Source organism: Nannobrachium achirus (assembly GCF_963921795.1).
Source record: "Nannobrachium achirus genome assembly, chromosome: 19".
NCBI lineage: Eukaryota > Metazoa > Chordata > Actinopteri > Myctophiformes > Myctophidae > Nannobrachium > Nannobrachium achirus.
This window is the reverse complement of record NC_137826.1, coordinates 37,384,597-37,405,127: the sequence shown is the minus strand read 5'-3', so window position 1 is coordinate 37,405,127 and position 20,531 is coordinate 37,384,597. Positions and strand designations below refer to the sequence as shown.

At 44.2% G+C, this 20,531-nt stretch overlaps 1 protein-coding gene across 1 annotated transcript in view; it reads left to right on the top strand.

The window, feature by feature from the left end:
• Window positions 1-20,531, top strand: part of rapgef6 (Rap guanine nucleotide exchange factor (GEF) 6) — a 236,609-nt gene that overhangs the window by 140,574 nt on the left and 75,504 nt on the right. Inside the window, 3 exon segments of the mRNA XM_080748853.1 lie at window positions 9,900-10,031; window positions 17,050-17,230; window positions 19,248-19,384. Of these exon segments, the coding sequence (XP_080604979.1) occupies window positions 9,900-10,031; window positions 17,050-17,230; window positions 19,248-19,384 (450 nt within the window).

Sequence of the window (20,531 nt, the reverse complement as noted above, 5' to 3'; positions counted from 1 at the left end):
ATTCCTAAGCCATTGGCAGGATGATGTCATTGCAGCTGCCTCGGTTCAGTGATCGGTCACATGAGGTTGGTGCATTGACTTGTTACTGTTCCACAGGACAACACAGAGAGGCCATTTGTCACTATACTGACCTCTAGAGGCCAGTCACCTTCATGTCAAACAACATTCTGGTTATGACACTACTGTCTGTCAAAACTTGTAACCGAAAAGTCTCTAAAAGAGTTCTATAGTGACATTACATTTTGAGATTTTTGACGTCACCAAGCACGTGTTTTGCACAATCCATTGTATACTGTAAGTACATGCTAGGGTGTTTGTTAGGTGTTCGTTTAGGATGGCCTTCGTCCGTGTTAGACTGGACCTGCGTGTTGAAACGCGTCTGTTTGGTAGACTGCTGCTGCGGATCATAAACATTGTTAAAAAAGACTCCTATGGAGAGTGCGGGTTGTATCTTCTTTCTATGCATTATCTGAATCTGCTCGCAGTATATTCAAGAACTTCTCCATACTGTCCTTGAAGTGAGCTACAGTATAGATCAGGGTTTCTCAAAGTGGATGCCGCAGAATACTTTAATAATATTAGGAATTTGTCGATATCACACTTCAGTTTAACCCTCTATACTTAGTAAAACAGACCTGAGTTGCACTGTATTTGGTGTGTTTTTAATCTACACCTAATGTCTTGGCCAAAAATAGCCGATCTACAAGCTCACAACGTGTCGCAACGCGCTCTGCTATTTTTTGGCGAATGTTCCCCCCCAGAATAGGGATGCTGGGGTTCAAGTGGAATGGCAGCGCATAGTTTCCTCATGAGACATAGGAATGATCCTCTAGGATGTAAAATAACAATGTAATTCAGGGGTGCAGTGGATGGAAAAAGTGAATTACAGGGGTGCCCCGAAACAAAAAAGTTTGAGAAACACTCCGTATAGATACTGTGAACATGCTATTCGCAAAATCTTTTTTGATTTTTTGATGGCATTGGCTCCCAGTGTTGTAAAAGTCTTGTACAGCAAAAAGCCCTGAGTTATTTTAACCCGGAGAGTCTAAAAATGGACCATTACGGACCTGGTCCTATGGACCGCGACGGCCTTTCAGAGTTAACAGAACACTATAATATTTACTCTGGCAGGCAACTAGCCATCGTTTAGGTCTAGGAGGCCCTTTTTTCCGCTCAAAAGGACTCCTAGCAGGCTGGTAAAACCTTGCAGGTGGCTGGTGAATTTATGGAGTTACCTGGAGAGTGTGCTGCACGCAGGGAGAAATGAGGCCAGCTTCCTGTCGTGTCTATAAGAACATGTGGGCGTCACAAGGGGGGGGAAAGTGGGACTGAGTTACTAGGGCGCAAGGTGGAGGGGCCTTAATTATTTTATACTTTAGCTATTGAAAAATAGCAGATATACAAGCTCACAGCGCGGCACCGAGTGCCGCGCTGCGAGCTTGTAGATCTGCTATTTTTGAAAGGTCGTGAAAATGTGTGCAAATTTTTGAATATAATGTGACGATATTTTAGTGATTATGTTGCGAGGAAAACGATTGGTTAGAACTGACTGAAAATAACTTTGTACTTGATAAAATGATACTAAATATTTTTTTCCAAATAAATTCCAAATATTATCAAATGATCTCGCGGCACCCCTGGACTGCCGCCGCGTCACCCCAGGCTGTCCCGTCACCCACTTTGAAAACCCCTGTTCTAATACAATCTTTATGCCAATTCCCCACAAACATTGAACTACATTGGTCCCTGTTTCTGCGTAGTGCTTACCCTCTGATATAGCCTTGATATACAAGCTCACAAGCTTGCAGATCTGCTATTTTTGAAGGAAAGAAAAAAGAGAAAACTTCAGAGGCGGGTCCACAGCCAAATACATATCATTTTGGGGGTCCTTGACTTGAAAAAGTTTGAGAACCACTGGTGTAGGCTAGACAAGCGTGTTGGAGTGCCCAGCCAAGGAACTATACCCCACATACACCACCCCCACCACAGCGCCCGCTTAAAAACTCATATCTGTGTTAATTACGAGCCAACCTCTTCAGAATTCTGCCTTGTCACCCCACCGCTGCTGAACTAAGTACATTTACTTAGTACATTTATTTTTACTACTTTACTGGAGTACTTCAAATTTTCAGTACTTTTACTTAACTACACCCCAGAGGCAAATGTTGTAGTTTTACTCCACTACAATTATTTGACATTTGTAGTCACTTGTTACTTTGTAGATTTTGATAATTATTACAAAACGTACACTAACCACTTAAGCTATTTATAGATCTGGTATTTTCAAAATATTTGTATACATTTGAAATTTGAATAGGACATTCTGCATAATGACTATTTTTACTTTTGCTACTTTAAGTACATTTTGATGCCAAATTGCCAATACCTTTGTAATTTTACTCGAGTACATTTTTGAATTCCAGAATTTTAGCCTACTTGTATTATTTCTACTTTGCAGTATGGATGCTTTTACATTTGAGTACTCTTTCCACCACTGCTGAGGTCCTCTCACTCTGGCCTCTCGTCTCTTCTCTCTCGGTGTCTGTGTCAGTGTGGCGTCTCCCTCTGTGGAGCGTTGTTAAGTGATGCTACTGTAGCTCGTGTGGTGTGTCTTCCACTTGACGTCATTTAAAATATTGCATCATCATGAGCACTTCTTGCTGCATTGTCCTTGCTTGCATGCATGCACACATACGTGCACGCACTCACGCACGCTCGCTCACTGCAGCCTCAACGTGCGAAGGATGTCTATGACGGACAGTTACTTGGCAACTGGGCTCCCTCCAACAAAGGCGAATCGATTTTTTATAATCAACTAAATTGATACTTAAGGCCTATTTTATTTTATACTTCGAGGACCATGTTGTACAACAGTGTCACTTAAAAACAGATCTAAGCTCACGGCTGTGAGGTTGTAAATCTGCATTTGTTTGTACTTTTTCCTGGAACCAATGCAAGTTATTGTGAGCTTGTAAGTCTGCTATTTTCACTACTTAAACTTTTTCAAAATGTATTCATTGAAATTAATAGATGTTTAAATGTTATTTATGAAATACTCTGTTGGAGTTGCTTTTAATTGATCACAATGTTTTGAAATAATGTATAGCAGATCTACAAGCTCAAAACGCATCGTAAAATGTAAATCAAACTGAGATTTCTTTTTAGATATTTACCCAAAGATGGGTCCCGGCTCACTATTTGGGAAACAACATTAGCTAGTCCTCCATGTGGCTCTGAACTCTGTCTCTGTCCCCATCGACGTACGTACAATGGAGCAAATGTTATGGCCGTGCTAAAATGCTTTGGGGAGACCCAGTACCCTTTCGCCCGGTCAGTCTGGGTTTAATAGCGCGTTATATCACCGGAGGAAACGATGGGGAGGGCTACCGAACGCACGCTCGGTCCCATAGATACTATATCACAAGTGGAATTGGCTGCATTAGGTTAAATGGGGTTTTATATGAGAGGGTTAGAAGGGGGAAATTATTACTCGCTAAATTGTTTTTCCTACTTTGGCCTGCCTGTCATGAATTAAGTCTGTTAGGAAAAAAGAAAAAAAGTCTAATGGAGCTAGAGAAAGAAGACACGTTCACAAAAATGGCAAAGAGAATGGACTGCATGGACAGCATTCAGCAATACAGTATATCGTCACTGTTGATCACAGCCGATCTACAAGCACACAACGCCTCGCAGTGCGAGGCGTTGTGTGCTTGTAGATTGGCTGTTTTCACTAGTTTAGTTCCATTTTTAAAATGATGAATACAAAATGAACGGTCTTGGACATACAAGGTTTCCACCCGACAACGACGATATACAGTGTACTGTATATACAGTATGTATGTGTGTATATATGAGAGAGAGAGAGACTCACGCACGCACGCACGCACGCACGCACGCACGCACGCACGCACACACAAACAGTTTTTAGAGTGAACTTGATGGTTGCCTGGCTTGGCCTCCTCCTCCAGCAGTTGAATTGATGGATTCATACAGCATTCATATTTAATCTGCTAAGTTTCTCATCACTAATGCATGAGCAGAACGGGAGACCCCCGCTCCTCCCTCTACGCCCCCCATGGGGAGAGGTTGGCAAAACGGGGGGGAGGGGATTGGAGCTCGATTAAGTCTTAACGTGTGAATAAGAGCCACGAGACTGCTGCAATTAGACACATGCAACCCTCTGTCTGTCTGTCTGTCTGTGTCTGTCTGTCTTTCTTGCTTGCTTTCTTTCTACCTCTTTACCTTTTCCCTGCCTTCTTCTCTCCACTCTCTCTCCTACTTCTCTCTCCCTCCCTCTTTAGTCCCCCCCCCTTCTCTCTACCCCTCGATCCCCCATATGCCTGCTGTTCAGCCGATTTGCTGGGTGTGAATCAAAACACCGTCCCGGTTCCAACAATGGACCAAGGGTGGAGCACTTGTTTTCGGTGTAGATGACGGAGGTGCGCCGTCTCAGGCGACCATGAGCCACGTGAGACACCGCCGTGCAAGCGGGAGCGAGCGAGTCGCCGTATCGAGCGGTGCGAACTTGCGACGGTCGCATGAGCCTACTCGGCGCCGTTACCAAGTTATAAGCCGTTATGGACAGAATAGTAAAACTTCGTCCCCCCGACTTTCGGCACCTCCGTGCGGTCCAGGTGTACACAACGGAGCGCTCCCTACCTCCGGTTCAGCCGATCACAAGCTTCCGCGGGCGGTTCTTAACTGGAACCAGAGCGTCGTTTTGCTGGATATGATCAGCTGTGTCTCAATAATACCTCTGTGTTTATGGAACTATGTTAGGATGCGAACTGTGTGTGTGTGTGTGTGTGTGTGTGTGTGTGTGTGTGTGTGTGTGTGTGTGTGTGTGTGTGAGTGTGAGTGTGTGTGTGTGAGAAAGAGAGAAAGAGAAGTTGTTGTGAGAAGTGATTTGGTTTGGCCGACTGATCCATTCATTGGCGTCTCTTTATGTGTGGTTGGCTGGATGTGTGCAGTGCACGCTGGGAGAAAGAGATTCATTCATCGCTGCCACCTGAAAACCTGCTCCATCATATAGAAATCAATGACTATTTACCTGAGACTGAGGCCTCTCTCTCTATCTCTTTCAATCTCTCGCTCTCTCGTATTGATTTATCTATATATTTCTATCTCTCTCTCTCTCTCTCGTCCCTCCGTCTCTCTTTGTATACTGTATGTATATCTCCTCTCTCTCTCTCTCTCTCTGGTAACAGATCCTTTCTCCCGTTTGGCCGTTCTACCAAATCTTTCCCGCCGGTCTCACGCTCACCGCGCTGACCGTTCGGTGGGGCTGTACTGTACTTAACTGTACAAAAGTAAAATTTTGAGGTATTTTTCTTTTACTTTACTTGAGTATTTCCGATTTGCAATACTTTCACTTCGACTCCACTAAATCTCGGATCCAAATATTGTACTTTTACGCCACTACATTTATTTAAAAACATAGGTTTTAATGTTAACGTTTTAACATTACGCCGGATAGACGCCCTGGCCGAACAGCCAAACGGGCGAACGGATTGGTATTCCTCTCTCTCTCCCTCTCTCTTTTCGTTCTCCTCTGACATTCTTTACATCTACCTAATACCGTCTCTCTCTCTTTCTCTCTCTCTCTCTCTCTCTCTCTCTCTCTCTCTCTCTCTCTCTCTCATACACAAACTCTAGTCTGTTTTTTTCTTGTTTTCCTCCGATACCTCTTCCTCTTTATCTAATAGAATTGGCCACACTTGACATCCTAGGTGTTGTCTATTGACGGATACTCCTCAGTTCATAGTTTAGAGTGTTTTCGAGAGAGAGTGAGAGAGAGAGAGAGAGAGAGGCAGAGAGAGTTTGTGAAGCCTGCTTCGCTCTAGGCTCAACACTAAGTGATCCAGACATTGCATTGCCACTGCCCTACCTAATGGAAAATGGATTTCACTTTAATGCAAGCAAACGTGTCAAGATTCAAATGTAATGATGGAGGTGTGTGTGTGTGTGTGTGTGTGTGTGTGTGTGTGTGTGTGTGTGTGTGTGTGTGTGTGTGTGTGTGTGTGTGTGTGTGTGTGTGTGTGTGTGTGTGTGTGTGTGTGTGTGTGTGTGTGAGATACTGAGACAGAAGAGAAGCGGCAGTGCAGGGTGTGTGAGAATGTACAGAGAGGAAAAATAGATTGTACATTATTCATCCTTACGCTCTGACAGGCCCATTCTGAGCGGACTGTGGCTACTGTAATGTGTGTATATGTGTGTATATAAAATATACCGGTATATATTTGGCCTAGCCAATCACTCAGATGTTTACATCAGCTGCCACTCGTGCTAAATGAACGAGGGCCGTTTTGGTCAACTCGTTAGTGGTGGCTGAGTTTAGGTGATGTTTGTACGGCGCTGCAGAAGAACACACCGTAACATTTCTGGTGTTCATTTAACTGTGTGAAATGGACACTCTGGCTCTGAAACTATCACAACGTATTACCTAACAGTTGTTGATGGTCACAGCTGCCTTCGATGACACTATATTGTCAACTCGTCATTATGGGTGAAAATGTTTGAAGATATATTGCAAATGGTGATGCGTTGTGAGCTTTTAGATGAGCTGTTTACTGTGAAGACGTTAAGAGCAGAGGGGGCGAAATGAGGCGGCCAAATGTAGAGCTCTGGGGTACACCGGTCAATGAAGTATATAGGGTTTTTGAAGTGGTTAAAATGCAGTAGGTCCTTAGCATAACAGGCCAACCCCCCTAACCCCATTAAAACATGTATTCCCTGCCTTTCCCTCAATTCCACACACTTAAGTGGTTGGTGGGACATGTACAGTTACAACAGGGAAGGAGGGGAGGGGGGGAGGGGGGGACAGGCAGTGCCCCTCCCCAGACTTAACATCTTTAATATTGCATGGTGGCACCATGGCTCTATACAATCCCAGCGTAGCATTTGGCGATGCGTTTGTTTGTGTGTGTGTGTGTGTATGTGTGGGAGGGGTGGCAGATGATGATCAGGCGATGGAGGATGTGGGCTGTAGGTCTGTCCGGTGTCGCAGGAGGCGAACGTCCTCTCTCACCCTGACCCTGTCACGCTCCAGACTGGTAAGGCGCTCTTGTAAGGGCAGTACGATAGGATGCTGCTTTTGTGTTACGCCACCATGTGTAGTAGTTTGTTGTTCAGTAGCTGGAGTGTGTTGAGCCTCTAGCACACATCTTTCCTTCTATCAGTTTGTTGTTCAGTAGCTGGAGTGTGTTGTGCCTCTAGCACTCCTCTTTCCTTCTATCCCTTCTGGTTACCTTTTTGATATATCATCGTTGTCGGGTGGAAACCTTGTATGTCCAAAACCGTACCTATCATTTTTTAAATGATTTCAACTAGTGAAAACAGCCAATCTACAAGCACACAACGCCTCTCGGTGTGCTTGTAGATCAGCTGTTTTCACTACTTTTGTGCGATGGCCTGGTATGATGAAGCAGGGCTTTACTTTGCAAAGAAATTGCACATTTGAAACTTGGAGATATGATGTTTCTGCCCGACAGTGACGATATAGTAGTTTGTTGTTCAGTACTGTAGCTGGAGTGTGTTGAGTCTCCTCACCCCCTCGCACTCCTCTTTCTTTCTATCCCTTCTGGTCACCTTTGTGATAGATGCTAGTTATACCATGCAGATGTATGTAATTACTTGTTCCCGTTTGTGTTTGTAATTAGTTGTTTTGCTTGATCACAAAAGTTCAGAATGTTATTTAGACGGCGTGTTGTTTAGACAGATGCCACAGTAGGTTCATTGTGTACCCGGCATCATAGTTTTTTTGATGCGCTACAGTGTTTTCTATGCACTCTCTACTCGTCTATTTACCCTGGTGTTTGTTGATTAGGTTTCATGGCATTTACTCTGTAAACGGTGTGACACACTTGTAAGTCACTCTGGATAAGAGTGTTTGGTAGATTGATGATGTGAAAGCTGTGGATACCATTAGGTATTCATAGGTTGCATTTGTACTCCTAAACTGCCATGTTGCGGACCAACACAGGAGTTTCTATTTGTCTGATTGGCATAGAACTAATGTTCTACACACCAATCAGAACACCTGTGTTGGTCCTCAACATGGCTGGTGTAGGACTACAAATGCAACCCATGAATATGGTAGAGTTATTCAGTAACCCTACAAAATTCTGAGTGTTGAAATGGACAATCAATGCTCTGTGCTATGTTTGAGTTGCTTTAGAAAGATAGCATGTTAGCGAGAAGAAAGAAAGCACTTGAGATTTACTTTGTGATAAGTCACTGCTCATCTGACCTTTTTTTCTTTTGTGTCTTATCTCGACGGCTAATCTTTAAGCCGTCTGCTCAAGTTTGAAGTTGGGTAAGAGAGAGAGAGAGAGAGAGAAGCAAGACAGAGCGGAATTGGATTTCATCTTTACTGACGGCTGCTGTGTGCTCAAATAGTTTTTCTTCTTCTCCTAGGGGCAGTCTGTGAGGATGTATGTGTGTATATGTATTTGCGAACATACAGTACACACGCGTGCCGTGCGTGCACAAGCATGTGTCCTCAGTATCATGTTCCCTGATTTTGCATGCATTTGTGTTTGCTTGCACAAACGTGTATCTACACAGCTTGTGTGTATATCGTTGCTGTTGGGCTGAACACTTATCTCGTCCATTTTTCATCTCTATGCATTTTTTTTCTTCATACATGAATGCCCTATTTTATATACTTTTTCGTTAGACAGTACCGCGCAAAAATATCCAATCTACAAGATCACAAGGTGTGGTACTGTGACGCACTGTGAGCCTGTAATCGGCTGAACATGTCTGCCTGTAATGACATGCCCAAAATATGGACGCCAGGTTAAGTCTTCCTGTGGGTTGTATACATATTGAACCAATGAAAAGTAGGTTTACTTTCCACCCGACAGCGACGATATCCAACAGACAGGGAGGGATGTCTGCACAGGGACATGCTGGCCATTGGGAAAAGCGGGACAACTCCCGAACGGCCGGTTCATTCCCGGCCGGTCCATTAGGAAAAAATTATAAATAAAATGTCGGCCTTCGTTCCATTTTGGGGGCTGGGCGGCCAACAAAGTAAATCGTTACTGTCGAGCAGAAACCTTGTATCTCCAAGTTTCAAATTTGTACATTTTTTCGCAAAGCAAAGCCCTGCTTCATCATACAAGGCTGTCGCACGAAAGTAGTGAAAACAGCCGATCTACAAGCACACGACGCGCGTTGTGTGCTTTTAGATCATTTAAATCATTTTTAAAATGATAAATACAAAACAAACGGTTTTGTCAAACAAGGTTCCCACCCGACAACGACGAAATATAACTAATGTAATTGGCCCTCTGGCTTGTCACTTGAAATGATCTGTAATGGCAAATCTTTGAGTAACAGCAGTGCTATAGAGAGATCTCTCTCTATAGCGTGCAATGAGGGCCTCTCCAACTCTTTTTCCCAGGCTGAATCAGGGGCCCAGCATGTCCCTGTGTCTGCATAATGAGGAGCTGTCTGGAAGGGCATCTTGTGGCCAGATTTACCGTCTCGTAGCTCTGTGCTGCGCTCACCTCACCTCAACGAAAAGCGGCCTCCCTTCTTCCTCCACCACTTTCACTACTAATATTATCTGCCGGGCAGCTCAGCCGTATAATTTACAGTCGTCTGAAGGCGCTTCCCTTCATGTTAATGGCCTACCAGCATAAGCTGTCAGAGGCTGCCAAATTGCTTCAGACTGTCAGGGAAAAGTGTGTGTGTGTGTGTGTGTGTGTGTGTGTGTGTGTGTGTGTGTGTGTGTGTGTGTGTGTGTGTGTGTGTGTGTGTGTGTGTGTGTGTGTGTGTGTGTGTGTGTGTGTGTGTGTGTGTGTGTGTGTACAGACACAGTACATGTGCGGATATGTATTTCTGTTGAACTCTCTCTTTCTCTCATTCCCACTTCCTGTCTGTCTGCACAGCTTCCTGCCGACCTCAATAAGATGCACCTGACAGACCACGCCCACCATCAGGTGACGCACATGGCTCCCAGCCAGTCAGGATGCAGCATTGCCAGCGACTCGGGGAGCAGCAGCCTATCAGACATCTACCAGGTGGGAACTTCTTTTCCTGTCTGTCTCTGTCTAGCCGTCTGTCTGTTTATCTATGTCTGGCTGAGCTCTCTCTCCATCTGTGTCTGAGATGTTTTATCAAAAGTCACACCCAGTGTGAGAAGTGAGCGGCGCCTTTGGTGAGTGAACTTCATGAAGCTATATATGGTATGAACTAGAGCAGTGTTTTTCAACCCTTTTCACATCAAGGTCCATTATTTATTCTGCATTTGAGCCACGGACCACCATTTGATGACGTTTGTCCTCTCAGACCCAAAACGTAGAATATTTTGTTGATTTCGTCCACAATTCCATGTGGTATTGATGTTGGTACCATAGGAGAAATAAGCCTTGCCGAGCCATGAGGCCCATAGGGCAGGAGCCCATCTCCTGATTCTTGCCACGCTGAGGTGTTGACAGCCTTGTTCGGTGGGCGTTCACTCATTCACGTAGAGGTCGTCACCACAGTCCCTTGCAATGCACACACAGCCAATGAAGAAAGAATACAGAGCAGCGGAAATATCTGGGATTTGTTAACGGGAACTGTCTCAATGCAAATGAGATGGAAACGGCTCTGGTCCCTTCAAATATTGGATCCGGTTCCTCGAAAAGAACCCGGTTCCGGATGCCAAGCCTAAGCCTAAAACTCTACCAAAGTCTCATGCTTTAAATGCATTATGTGTTGGTTGGGTTGTCAGTGATGCTTCTCGTCAAATGTCACACGCAGCAAAGATGGATAGCCCTCACCTCCGTCTATGCCTGCGGCAGCACAGGTTGTATACGTACGCAGGCCTTGACAGCATTCCTCTGGTCTAAATGATGAAGTAGAGCCTTATGTTGCCCTCTGAGGGCATTTCATGTGATGCTAGTAGTGTTGGACAATAGGTGAGCCTGTGCTGTAGCCCAGAGCTTTTCTGCAGACCTGTGGGACTTAACTAGCCCCTCTTCATCAGCTGCAACTCTAGCATGCACACACATTCCTTGAATCAGGCTGTCACGCCTTATGTAGAAATTCAGTGGTTAACATTCCTGTACAGGCACTTAAGTCATATACTGTACTTCGTCATTAGAGTATGATAATTGCCAAAAAAAAGCTCGCACCACATCACAACGCATGTGACAATTTGAGTAGGTTTGCCCAAAATAGGGACGACAGAGTTGATGTGATTAAGGTAGGTAACACAACTGGGCTAAAGCTAAAGAAAACATGATTGTTATATGAAGTCATTTGGTTGAACGAATGTTGATTCATTACAGGACATCTATTGCCAACTTACCATGCATTTGAGACTTGGCTCACGTACTGTACTGTAGGTCACTGTGCATAGGTGCTTAATTAATCCGCTTAAGTCCTCGCCATGTCAATGTTTGTGTAATAATTATGGCATCATGGTGGCCTTGGGGTCTGGGTGTCCTGCTGCAGGAATCCACCCTCTATGTGACATTTCCCAGCAGTCAATAGACGGTCGTGCCTGGGGACTGAACGGCTCGTGTGAAGTGTGTGTTCGGTATTTAATAAGGGCCTGGAATCAATAATCTGTAGGTGGCACACACTGCAGGTATACAGCTTCTTCTGTACTATTTCTGTACTTCTCTCACACACACACACACGCACACACATACATGCATGCACGCACGCACGCACACACACACACACACACACACACACACACACACACACACACACACACACACACCTCGTCACACGCTGTGTACGCCCACGCACACCCACACAGAGACTTGAATGTCACAACCTTTAGAGCTGACATTACACAGTATGTATGGTCTATCTATATCATATAGCATTGTCAATTGCATAATTACAAGTGGTGTGTGTGTGTGTGGGGGGGGGACCATATTGTACTATATTAGTTAAATATGTAATTTTTTAGTTCATAAGTCCATCGAATTTAAGACAGCATTTGAACTAAATATGCATTGAGAACCCACGTCTGAAGTCTGACTGCCACTAGAGGCCGCTATCTCCTTTGGTCACAGCGTTATTTATTTTCCAATGAAAACGCACATAGGGTCTCAATGGCATCGTGGCATACTGTATGCTGTATAAGAACTGTGTTCCAAACACAAACAAATGAACCTGGCAGTTGTTCTCAAATGGAGATGAAGCATCAACTGTACTGGGGGTTTCCCAACAAAATTCCACTGGCTTTAGAAGGATAGACCGGTTGTAGAAAAATCACATGACCTACTGTATCACAATGTAAATTCACAGCTTTAAGTGGTTTTACCCTAGACTGTGTTCTCCCGCACCCCGGAGGGATGCCATGACTCCAATTCCAATGATGCTTCCGGAAATGACATCATCTGGAAATCCCTGAGTCTATTATGAATTCTGAATTCTGAAAAATGTATATATCACTGATTATCGCATTGCATCAAAACAAGCTTTTTGACAATGAATCTATGAGCTCACAATGTGACAACTTGTACTCTTGTAGATCTGCTATTTTTGGTGCGCGACACCAGTAAACAAGGATAAGTATGGCTTACCGTACTTGGTCTGCTCTTTTTTTCCCCTTCTACGCCTCTTAAAGGGGGCCTGTCACCTAAAGGGTTACTGTCACTTTAAGAATCATCTTAAAAACAAGTCAATATTTTTTATGATGTCATTGTCTGTATAGCCTGACTGTATGACTACTTACTGTACTGGTCAGCTTTTGTTGGGGGGCGAGGGGCAGATTGCACTGTGACATGAGCTTGAGACTGTTTCAGACCGTTTTCAGAGAAGCTCATGTCACAGTGTAATCTGCCCTTTAGGTGACAGGTGACCTCTTTAAGTCTCTTCAGCTAGAAATCGCACCGGTGCGAAGTGAGTGGTGCAAACATGACACACATGCTTATCTCCATGTATGGGCCGCTTTGTCCGTGACATCAATTACTTTATGTGTATGAGCACGGATCTCCATACATGGAGATCCGTACTAATACGTTCCGTACTAAAGCAGACAGAGTGAAACTAGGAGCGGTATGCACCGCTCAAAAAATAACAATTTCAAGTTTGGTTCAAATGGTTCAAGTTAGTTTCTAGGCCTCAGTCAGACAAACAGAAGGACCCTGTACATTCGAAGGGTATTTACTATTTTCTCATCATCACACCATGCGTTTACGATGGAGTGGTGATAGTCTGTCCTCCTTCACTCAAGGAGGTGCAGCTGGGTCACAGACTGTAGATGACTCCCTTCAAGCCCTCTCCGATTCCATATCACTCACACACACAACCAGTCAGGGACTCGTCTCTCTGTTTGTTACACAGCTGCCTCACAGACCTGAACCCTAGTCAGCATTTCACCCCCTGACTGTCAATGCCTCAACAATCTCGCTCTCTTTGTCTATGTCTTGCTCTCATCCTTTCTTTCTTTCTTTCTTTCTTTCTTTCTTTCTTTCTTTCTTTCACTCCTTATCTCCCATCGCTCATCTCCTTTTCTCACTCCCTTCCCCTCTCTCTCTTTCTCTCTCTCTCCCCCCGTCTGTCTGTATGTCTGTGTCTCTCCCCCCCCCCACTCCGCTTCGTCTTAAGTACGGCATGACAGTTATGTGAAGTGTGGAGGTGGGGGTGCGTCATCACAGATCAGCGGGCAGGAACTGACTGATGTCATCATTATTTTGGGCAGATGAAATTACGTTGCATCCGATTACAACGACAATGAACATCTCGTCTTGTGACGCATTGTGAGCTTGCCTTGTAGATCTGCTGTTTTCACTATGTCATATGATAAAGTGTGAAAATGGCTGTGTCGATCTTATCATGTCTGCAGGTCCCAAATGTATTGCATCACCATAGATCATCACTGTCACTTCATGCATCAGTGTCACATTCTTTTGATATGTGTTACTGTTAACACAATAAAAATACATTAGCTGACGGATAAGAACGGGAAAAAATAAGTTTATTTTGGGATTCAATTCTGGCTTGTCCAGTCTCATTCATTAAATCGTGAGTCGATGGACCCGCAGTGGAATGGGACAGGCATGTCAGTTTTAAGGCAGTAATCCAGGGCCAGACGTACGTTAGGGTTGTAATTGCTTGTCCAATGCCTGTCCAATGTGCCAGCTTAATTTCCTAGTCTGAGGGATCTACGTACTTTACTGTATAATATAACTTGTCTGGTTGGGTGTCAAATTCTAAGAATTTGTCCCAAAAGACAAATTACCTATTACCTTATTTGGATTCCTTTTATTCATGTTGACTTGTTATATCATGTTGATTTATTGTATGGCAGTGACGGTACATCCGTATCAAGCCAACCTGCTCTTTTGAAATGTCAGATCTTCAATGTCAGATCTTGTCAAAGTTGAAATGGCCAATGTTTCAAAGTTCAAACCATGTATACTATAGTCCTTCTAACGACGGGGAGAGAATTGACATACAGTTATTTGAAGCATCTGCTTCAACATGCAACATACAGTATGGTCTAAATCAGGGATCTTCATCGTTTTCAGGCCAAGGACCCCTTAGTTGAGAGAGAGATGTTCATAGATTGCATAAATAGTTTCATCGTTTGACAGCATAATCATGTGTTTTGGATTCATATCAATTTGTGTTTTACGATATCTAACCACCTGATCCGTCAGTACTTCAGCCTAATAAACTTGACCTTTCACTTAGTCTGCTCTTTTTCCCTTCTAGACCAAACCTCTTTGCCAGAAATAGCCGATGTACAAGCTCACAACGCCTCGCAGCGCAAGGCGTTGTGAGCTTGTAGACCTGCTATTTTTGGCTACAATTCTCAGAATATGGACTCTAGGGTTGAAGTTGTTAATATAAAAAGGATTGGAAGATTTAGAGGACCCTCTATAGTAACTCAGTTACCCCTAGCCCTAGGGGTCCCGGACCCCCTGTTGAAGACCACTGGTCTAAATATCTGAATGGAACTATTGGGAGACAGCCTCCAACCACTGAATATATTTCACAATGGTGGGAGGGGGGAGGGGGTGGCGCCAGAGGCTATGGCTATGTGGGGCTCCTCCTGGGCATGGAAACGTTTGAGAACCCTTGTGCATGGATGGATGGATGGATGGATGGATGGATGGATGGCATAGTCAAAAATATCATGCAGTTTCCCGTCGGTCCTCGTGGTTGCCCTCATAAAAATAAAAGAAACAGTCTATCTTTCAGGACGTTTTGCCCTCAACCCATCTTTTCCTGCTTCCTCAGCAAATACAACAAGCCAGCAGGGGATGGTGGGGTGTTTCTTCACCCCCACACACTCTTTGAAAAAAAAAAAAAAAAAATGAAATGAATAAAACATGGTCAAATTCTCCATGGTGCCGGATCAGGGGAGGCCGATTGGTCTCTGGCCCGTTTTAGGTTCCCCGCAGAAGAGCGGGCAGATGGCCCATAGTTCTGTTCCTGCCACGGGGAGAGATGCTCCTCTGCTCCTGGGTTGATGGTTCACTTCCCCAGCTGATGTGGAAGGCTCTGAGGCCCCCTGGCACCACGGCCACCATCTGTCTGTGAAACAGACAGATGAGGCATATGAATTATTTGAAATATTTAATGCCCTCTTTCCTTTGTGGCATGACAAATAGCAAATATAGGCGATTATTATTACAAGCTCACTACTTTCAAATGTTTTGACAATTTTCCCTCTACTAGTCCATACGCACAGTTCCACCTGCTGTCTGTCCAGACAATGGGACCTACAACTCCTATAGCCTATGGCGGCCTCTGCAGCGACTACAGATCCCATAGCCTGTGGCAAAAATAAGAATAAAGAGCTTCAATTTGGGATTTTGGGATTGCATAATTCCAATGGTCAATGCCCATGTGCAAGTAAGTTACAGTACTTGTAAGATTGAGAGGACAACCTACTGGGGAGAAAAATTCATAAAGCCAGATTGCAAGTTCTGTTGATTCAGTAGTGATTCAGAATTGGGACGACAGGTTAAAAGTGGTCAAATATTGGCCTGTGATATTTCATACCAATATTTGTTGTTTGTTTGTATTGTTTTGAATGGAGAGTCAGTTTGGGATTTCTAGCTCAAAGCTACACAGGTGTCTGCTCCGAGGTTATTGTTGTACTGTTTTGTTTCGATGATATTGATTCTGGAAAAAACAACTGAAATTAGATAGTTGTATCCAATGTTGCTGCGGTGGTTGGCAGAGTTTTTTATTTATTATTTATTGGTTTATTTATTTATCACTTTTGAAACAAGATTGGACTTTCTTATTCCCTTTCCCGACTGGAGGATGATTTATTTAAACTCTAAAGCTTTTGATTTATGTTTCTTTTTGGCAAGCGATACCATATTTGTACTACAGAGGGCAAATAATAAGGCTCCAGATAGTGTTGAATATTTGATGCTCTTGCTTACATGCTACTGGAATCCAATGCAGTGATCTGTCTTTCTTACAGAATGTCCCGCAGATCTTGTCATTCTGTGCCATTGCCAGCCTTCCAGTGGCACACCGTGCCTTGTTTTGTGTCCTTAAAGCCTCAGAAATGACACACATTGTGTAACTCACAATGTGTGTTTTTGAGTTTCTTTGGCACCTTTCCTGGAAGTGGAGTCTTCTATGCTTGCTCGGAGGCCTGTTTTCTACCTATTTTTCATTTCAGTGCACACCTGTGTGTGTGTGTGTGTGTGTGTGCGTGCCCATGAATTGGTTTCTCCTGTTTTCACCTTGTAGTTCTGCTATTTTTGAGAAGTCGTGAAAATGTGTGCAAATCTTTGAATATAGTATGTATTTTTTAAAACAAACATTTTTTAACACAAATTTTGATTCTGGGGGTCCCTGGAACTAAATATTTTGAGATGGGGGTCAACGGCCAAATGCAACCACTGAAGATAGAAACATTAGTTTTTAAAAAAGATTTAGAAGACATTTATAGAACTGTGTCAAAAATGTTCAAAGACTTCACGATTTTTCAAAAATAGAGAGCTTGTGTATCTGCTATTTTTCAATAGTTAAAGCATAACATAATGGTTAAAGTAATAACGCGTTCTCGATCTAAACGGGTTAACCAATGTCCTTACCTTCAACCTCTTCCCCCCCAAGGCTACGGAGAGCGACCTGGGAGACGTGGACCTGTCGGGCCTGCCAGAGGCCCCGGTGGACAGCGAGGAAGAGGAGGAGGAAGATGAGGACCTGGAGAGAGCCTCGGACACACTGCTGGGCCGAGACCTGGTCCGAGAGTGTCTGGAGAAAGACCCGGCTGACCGCAACGACGACGACATAGGTATGTACAGTATGCTGCTCCCTGGGTCTGTCTGTCTCTCTCTCCCTCCCTCTCTCCTTTCCCTTTTCTCTCGTCATATAGTCTCTCTATCAGTGTGTGTGTGTCTTATCTATTTGTGTCTTTCTCTGCAAGGCGTGTTCACTTTCAAGTCGCCTGACGCGCACAATTCATCTTCATTTAGATTTCAAATGTACTGTATTTCCCTGGTTATTTTATAATACATTTCTTTTAAAGATTTGTGCATACAATTGTTAATTCTTTCACTGGTAATTCTTTACCAGTGACCAGCGAATAGCAGCTTCACTTCCTATTTCCATCTCTATTACGTCTCTCCTCTCGTATGTAGACTCGCTCCATCCTGAGTCTCCAACACACACACACACACACACACACACACACACACACACGCACACGCACACACACACGCACACGCACACGCACACACACACACACACCCTCCCACCTGTTCACTCCCCCGCGGTGCTCTTTAAACTCGATTGCCCTTCCAGTTTATTTTCGTGCGGGCAATCAAAGGGAGTGTTCTCATTAATGAGACGTGGTGGGGTCCCAGTGGAGAAGGTGGCCCCATCAGAGGGCCCAGGGAGGCTGAGAAAGGCTGTCCTGCTGAGCGCCCGCAGGGAGGCTGGCCATCTCTAGCGATGGCTTGTTAGAGACACATCCAGCGGAGAGGAGAGGAGAGGAGAGGACAGGACAGGACAGGACAGGCGAAGCTGAACCTACTGGGATCACATCAGCACAAAGCAATCAGGGTCAAACAAACAAACATTATTTATTCATTGAATCATTTTTGATTGCAACCGATCACTTTGATTCCGATATTCCGAAGGAGGGAGAGATCAAAGAGAGGTCAGAGAAAGCGTCGTCTGAAATAAACACCAGCCAAGCGCCAAATGCGGGTCGATTTCCCATTTTTGCCGAGAACGTTTCGGAAGCCCCACGACACTTTGGCGGGTGACTTTCTTTTTTTTCCGCAACAAAATATCAGCTTTTGTGGCTCATAGGATGGGTGATTTTTGTTGTAATAAAATATCAGCATTGATCGCACAGCGTGAGTAGAATTTCTGCGCTTTGGTGGCTCATACAGCACAGAAGTGAATGAAGTTGGTGGCTCATGTTTTGATTGTTCCATAGTCTGTCACTTATCTACTTTCACTGTGCTGGCATATGTTATGTCTCATATGCGTACATAAACTTGTAAACAATCAATAACACAAAAATCTCCATTGTAACTCTTCACTTCCTGACATCTTTTTACGCAGACCCAAAGAAAAAATAGCAGTTGTTATTAATAACAATAATGCCTTATTATGCACATTAAATGTATGTACTGAATGATATGCGATCAAAAAGGCTTGAGTATATACATTTTATTTTTAGTTTGTCGGCCAGTTAGGATTTTTCATCTACCACACATTTGGTTGCTGAGCTAAAGGTTTATTTTGTACCCCGAGAAGAAGGCGCTAACAAATCTGAGAGGTAGGTAGGTTGGTGCTCTGTAGACGGGAGTGAGGTCACACTGTTCTTGGCCACCGCAGAGAGGAAGGATGGAGAGGCGATGGAGAGAGATAATGAGAGGAGGGTGAACAGGGTGAGATAAGAGAGATTCTTAGCCCAGCTTAGCTATTATGGCCAGATACCTGCACTGCAAATCCATAGTGTCCGTTGCTGTCCGATGAACTCAAAGAGTGTGTGTAGTGTACCAGCTTGCCTTGCTACAACTCGGACCGCTAAGGTTGTTGCAGTAGACTTTGATTAACACTGAGGATTTTTTGGCGTTGGATAGCTTAAAAATACAGACTTTTATTTGGGGACCATGTAGGCAAAAACAGTAAAAATAAACATACTTTGAAATATGGTCTTTTTGATTCCATTACGCACATCTAACTGTTATGTCAATATTTCTGCCTTTTCTTCTGTCATTTTCATCGACCCTTTTTCCCATTTTCTCTCTCTCTCTCTCTCTCTCTCTCTCTCTCTCTGTGTGTCTCTCTACCAGAACAACTGTTGGAGTTCATGCACCAGCTGCCTGCCTTCGCCAACATGACCATGTCTGTGCGGAGGGAGCTGTGCAGCGTGATGGTGTTCGAGGTGGTGGAGCAGGCCCACACCGTCATACTGCACCACAAGCAGGAGGTGGGACACTCACAACACTGCATTACTGTACAGTGGTGGAAAGTTACCTAAGTAAAAGTATCAATACTGCAAGATAGAACTACTCTGTTATAAGTAAAATGTCTGTGGGGCTGTTAAGTATGACATCATTTTGTAGGCAGAGGAGAATTTCTGCCCCCAGTTTCCGTGAATCTTTTTACTATTTTTACTTGTATTTACACATTTTTCTTCTCTTTGTTGTTGAAAGGAAAGTGTTAGAATTATACTTTAGTCGTTATTTTTTAGTCGTCGTTTTTTGAAATAGCGAGGGACAGAAAATGCTCTGGGGGCAGATTCTCCTCTGCCTACAAAATGATGTCACGGCTTAAAAGCCCCTACCGACACACAGACCGACACACGGGTGAAAATGAAACTTCCGTTGCAGTAGCTAGCTGGGATCAGTACCTTTCGAAGCGGAAATAACATCAGGTGACCGGAACCTCCGGCACCGTGCATGTCCAAAATGATTCCTCTAGTTAGTGTGGTTGCTTTAGGCAACACACTATTGTATTCGCTCCGAGAATGTTTTTGCCAACAAAGTGAACCTGCTTTATGTTAACCCTTGCACAACAGAAAAGTGAAGCTTTTGGTCATGCTTCACACAATGTTGTCAGTGTTGTCATGCTTCACATGACATCACAATATATCTATCTATAAATGCGACAAATCTCTGTCTGTTTGTTTGTTTGTTTGTTTGTTTGTAATCCGCGTATCTCGAGAACCATTCGTCCCACCGGCTTCAGATTCGGCACGCGCGTTCCCCGCTGCGGCGCGGAGTGCAGTGCCGGGCCTCGGCCCGACTCGGCATGCGGTTTTCCCGAAGCGGCGCGAAACGTTCGGAATCTCCTTACGCGGAGCTGATTGTTAACATCAGGCTGTTCCTGAGGAAATCGGCACAATCGCTGACTCATTGTGACATCACTTCATAAAAGGCTCTGACATCACGTACGCCAGGAGTCAACAAAAAATCTCTGTGAATGTGTATGTATGTATGTGAATCTCGAGAACCGTTCTTCCCACCGGCACGCGCGTTCTCCAGATATGGGCATAAAATGAATCCCCGAATGCGGAGCTGATGTCTGACATCAGAGTTTTCCGCAACCGGTACTGTGTGTGCAGAGATCTCCAT